The 5,196-nt window shown below is 54.2% G+C and overlaps 1 protein-coding gene across 1 annotated transcript in view; it reads left to right on the forward strand.

The window, feature by feature from the left end:
* CNTFR (ciliary neurotrophic factor receptor) overlaps positions 1–4,870 on the forward strand; it is a gene marked incomplete at both ends in the record, with an annotated part of 20,078 nt that extends 15,208 nt beyond the window's left edge. Inside the window, one exon of the mRNA XM_009083064.1 lies at positions 4,690–4,870. Coding sequence (XP_009081312.1) covers positions 4,690–4,870 — 181 coding nt within the window. The remainder of the gene's footprint in view (positions 1–4,689) is intronic.
* Positions 4,871–5,196: the final 326 nt, after the last annotated feature.

Here is a 5,196-nt window from a genome sequence, read left to right on the forward strand (position 1 = left end):
TTCAACACACACCGGCCCCCAGCCCAGCTGCCAGGGCAGGGAGGGTTTGGTTTTTCTTCCCTCCCTATCCCTCACCCTTCCATCCTCTTTCAAAGGCCATCTGGGCTTCAGACCTGCCTGTGCATCACCCTGTTGCAAGTAATTGCTACCTGGTCATGCTGGACCAAGAGCACAGCCCAGGTGGGAACAGAGCACAGTGATCTTTTTTACAACTGGGGAACCCTGGCAGGGTGGGCTGGGGTCCATGAGCGGAGGGTGAGGAGAGCTTAGAGGGAGGGAATGTCTTCCTTAACTCCTGCTATGCTGAGCACTGCCAGGCAGCATCACCAGCCTGCAGGCAAGGACTGCGATGAGAGCACACATGGATGTTCTCTATTGGGGTGTGAATGGATCATGTGGATGTCCCCAGGCTTCCAGCACAAGTGCAGGGGGGACTAAGCATGGACAGGGGTAAAGCCAAGTGCCAGGTAATCTTCCCTCCAACTATCCCATCAATGTGGCACCAGCCCCTGGGCTCATCCTGGTGCTTCGAACTGTGGGTGGGCACTCAACAGCTCCATAATCTTTCCAAGCAGGCTGATGGGGGTATGTGACCATGGCGGGGAATGGGATCCCAGCCCACTCTGCACTCAGCAAGCTGTCATCTGAATTACTGGGTTCAAGGGCTTTTTTACATTTCTCTTTCCTCTCTCTCTCTTTTCTTTTTCTTTCTTTTTTTCTTTTTTTTTTTTTTTGCAATGCTAATAGGTCTGCATTGCACTGGCTACTGATCCCTCATTAATCTGGGCAGCACTTCACAGCCAGTCAGAGTGACTTTTGGCAGGTGCACAAAGGCAGGCAGCGACACGCAGACCCCCCCAGCCAAAAAAAATTACCATGCACAGCCTTCCTCCAACTTTTGTCTCTGTGTGGTGGGGACGCGGATTAAGGAATTTCTCCCTCTGCCTTTGATGCTGTGTGTCCATCCGTCCCCCCACAGCCTTCCTAGTGTGTCTTTCCCCCTGTCTCTCCCTGTCTGTGTCCAGTAGGACCCAGTCTGCTTGTGTTTTCCCATCTGCTGTGGCACTTTTGTGCAGAGCCATGGGCACCTACCCAGGGGCTTTCTTAGCCACCATGGCAAATGTTGGATGTCTCCCTGTCTGCCTGGCTCAGAAATGCTGCATCCAGAGGTTATATGTGTGGGAAGAGATGGATGATGTCTATGCTTTCTCTTCGTATGTGCTGTGTAAAGTGGAGCCTAGGGCAGCATCCTCCCAGGTTCTACAAGGAAGGTCCTCCCAGTTCTCTAGCCCAGGTCCTGGGGAAACATTCCCCCTTCCCAGGCAAGGCACAGACGTGACTCTATTGTGCCTGTGATGCAAGTTGGTTGTGGCTATGGAGAGACAGGGATTGTTCCCAAGGGGAAGCACTCAGCTGGGAAGGATCTTTGGGATGGAGAAAATGCTCCTGACGGAAAAGCAGCCTGCCCAGGTCAGCAGGATATCAGTGGGGCTGGTCTGCCTGCAGCCTGCTTGCTGCAGGTCTCAGAGAGGAGCCAAGTGGGCTCAGAGGATGCTGAAAGACCTAGAGAGAGCCACACACCAGCTGGATAATCCCAGCACCTTTTAGCACCTGTCCTCATTCCCTGATTCCAAGCCACCTCCAGGCCAGCACAGAGCAAGCCAGGTCTGCAGGGAGCTGGCAGCTAACTCAGCGAGGTTTCATTTCCTTTAATTCTCATTAGGAATTAATTAATCTTGATCACTTAGCATTACCATCCACATTGGTGGATGCCACCAAACAGCTCAGGGCTGACCCCATCCAGGTGAGTCTCCACTGTGTGACATGCACAATGCTGCACATGCATCCTGTCCCACCTTGTCTGTAAGCAGCACACCTGTAAGCAGTGACTGGAGCCTTTGGCAGAGGCTGAATAAATTCCAGGGTCTGGGTGGCGGAGTCAGCCTTACTGTGCCCCAAGGCTGTGGGGAGATTGGTGGGGTCTTCTGTCCAGCCCTAGGTGCCCGGGCTGCGAAAGTGTGTCCCTATGAGAACAGCGTACAAATGTTGCCTCCTCACCTCTGCTGGGTGCAGCAATGAGTGTCAAGAGCCCATCACCTCTGAAGACCCTGTTCCAGCTTGGGCTTTGGTCCTGGACTGAGGAGGGCTGGAGGTTGGTGGGGCATGTTGGAGGATGCATAGCCACATCCTGCAGGAGGAACTGGCATCCTCCTTATCTTTTCCCCATTCTCCCTTCTGCCCGGACCTCGCAGAATTTCAGTTTTCACCTATCCCATAAGTGAAATGGTCCAAAACCCTGCTCCTGTAGGATGGGCTGCTCTCAGCCCCAGGATGGGAGCAGCCACCCTCTGGTATAGACTGCTGGGGACCTGTAAGCTGACCCTGTTATCTGGACAAGAGGCAGCATCTGTGACCCCAGGACTGGTTCTCAGCCTTTCCGCTGGCTGGAAACATAAGGACACCCTGCATGGAACCCCATCAAGATCACCGTTGTCATCTGCCCTCCATGTCAGTCTCTCTTTAGCCAGACTCTGACCTCAGCAGGCACCCCAAGTAGCTGTCCCCATGCCAAGAAGTTAGACCCATTGGTGAGACCCATTTAGCGGTGGGAAGGTAGGGATGGACTCAGACTTTAGCTAATGGTGGTTTAGTGCTTAGGCATGTACCAGCTTGGCATGAGTGAAATCCCTGGCACCCCGATTGCGTCCCACCGGCACCATGGGTGTCAGCCCCACATCAGTGGTTTGAGGAGAGGCAGGCAGGACCCCAACCCAGCCCCATAATCTGCAGCATTGAGATGGACACACACCTTTCTCTGTGCTGATGAGGTTTGGTAGCTCTTTATGCCTTCCCAGCAACACTAGGTCCTTTGCTCTCCAACAGCTGTGGGGCAGTCTAGGTGGGCCTGCTTCCAAATGTGGGGCTCCTGGGGGCTCAGGCCAGGCAGCAGCAGCTGGGAGTGCAGAGCCCAAGGGCCCTGGTGTGCTGGGTGGAAGGCTGGATGCACCCCTGGAAGTAGGAATAGGGAAGGAAAGGCACTCACCTCGATCAAGAAGGCAAAAATGCCCCTCTCCCTGGCAGTGATCCCCCAGAGTGACTGTAAAATCTGAGAGTGGGCTGCAGTTTGAGTGCCAAAGAGATTAAGTCTGTGCTGGGCTGTTGCATGTGTTGCACTGGGGGGACCAGAAAAGGGCTGGTTCTTTCTCAGGCTGAGCTGTTGCTTTTCAGGCAGCCCTGCAAACAGTGGGGTGATGACACTGACCACACTGGCCACTGGCCAGGCCATAGCATGTGTTCCTGGTGTGCACACCATCCCTGTGTATGACTAAAGTCACAATGCCAGGCAGCCTCATCCCACAGGTGCATTGCCCAGGTACGCCCTGGGCACCCCAACAGTGCATCTTTTCTTTCTTTGGGCTTCAAGAACCAGACAGAAGTTTTCATCTTGCTCCTGTCATTGAACTGAGTTCTTAATAACACTCAGCTGTTGGTGTACCTAGGAGCAGTGGGATCCTGTGCCTGACCTTCTCGTGGGTGTCTGGAGAGATGTAGAGGACCCCATGTGGTTTGAACCATGAAGTTTCCCCTACCCATGAAGTGCTGCTTGTTCTGCTTGAGCACGAGACCCTGGCTGAGCACTTGCAGATGGGCTGTGTCAGACGCATATCACCCTTCATCCCTCCAGCATCTTTATTGTCAATGTGTGTCTGGGCAGGGTACAAGGCAGACAAGGAGTGCCCTGTGTCCCCACCATGCCATGCACAGGCAGTGCAGGGGGATAATGAAGCTGGCAGCATGTTGATCCTCAGTCTCAGAGAAGGGGTGGAGGGCAGTCTCCTAAGCAGCCTCTGTGGGATGCTCATGCCCTGGTCCCCTCCATATTCTCAGGAACCCAAAGCCAAGTCTGGCTTCATCCCTGGAAGGTCACTTGGATGCTGAGCCCTTCCCCTCTGTCAGCCAGGCACATTTTCTCACCAGTGGCTATGCCATGGGAGTTCATTTCTGCTGAGCACCTTCATCCCTCTGTCCTTCAGCCAAGCTCCAAGTGGATCAGAGATCCCTGGAAGTTGTGGACACGGTCTGGGATTAAACCATTGCACCTTGCAGCAGAACAATGGCAGGACCTCCTGTGGCTCAGGCAGCAGTGACAACAGGACAAAGGGAAAGTTTTCTAGGAAAGACGACACAATTTGATCCTTGTCCAAGGACCCAGCCAGAAGGATGCAAGCCAAGACAGTAGGATACCAGCAGGCACAGGAGCAGGGTGGCCAGAGGGGTTGCTGGTGGGGAAGCCTCCTCCCAGTACTGGCAGTGATGCCCAGAAAGCATGTCGCACACCCCATCCACTGCAGGAAATATCCAACTCCCAACTGCCCTGTGTCTGAGGGAGCCTGCACGCACATCAGCTAGTTTCTGGTGACCTCTAGAGGAAGCTGCTCCTCTCTGGCACCTGGAGTTTGGGAGCAGGACTGGCTTTTTAGGCCTTTGGTTTAGCTGCAGCTAGAGCATCTTCCTTTGTATTCCTGTCCTGGGGACTCACACCTCTGCCCACAACCCCCCAGTATCTCCCAAAGTGCTGCAAAAGTCTCATTGTCATCCCCTAGACAAGTTAAACATAACCGATTTTCTAACACCTCCTGGTGCCAGGGGTTCCTCTGACTACACTCCTCTCCCCACCACTGCCTTCAGGTTGAGCTGTCGGATGGGACATCACACACCATCACAGATGCCTATGCTGGCAAGGAGTACATCATCCAGGTGGCGGCCAAAGACAACGACATCGGCACGTGGAGTGACTGGAGTGTGGCCGTTCATGCCACCCCCTGGACAGAGGAGCCCAAGCATCTCACCACGGAGGCCCAGATCACAGGTGAGAGCCCCTTCCCAGTACAAACAGGCTGTGCCCACAGCTGGGAGGAACTCAGGAGTCCTGGCTGAGGGACCTCTGTCTCTGTGCAAATTTTGTCCCCAGCCAAGGCTATCTCCCCAGTGCCTAGGGAGCTGCAGTCCTTCACCCTACACTTTGCCCCCCACCAGTGGCCCTGTCAATCAGTGCAACCATGGCCTGATGAAGGCTCACTCATCTCACCTGGGTCCAGCATCCTCTTTGCCAGGATGCTTGGGGTGGGACAACAAATCTGGGTGTTGTTTAGTTGCAGTAGTAATAGCAGTAGTTGTTGTTGTTGTTGTTGTTGT

This window comes from Acanthisitta chloris, unplaced genomic scaffold (assembly GCF_000695815.1).
Source record: "Acanthisitta chloris isolate BGI_N310 unplaced genomic scaffold, ASM69581v1 scaffold23409, whole genome shotgun sequence".
In the NCBI taxonomy this organism is placed as follows: domain Eukaryota; kingdom Metazoa; phylum Chordata; class Aves; order Passeriformes; family Acanthisittidae; genus Acanthisitta; species Acanthisitta chloris.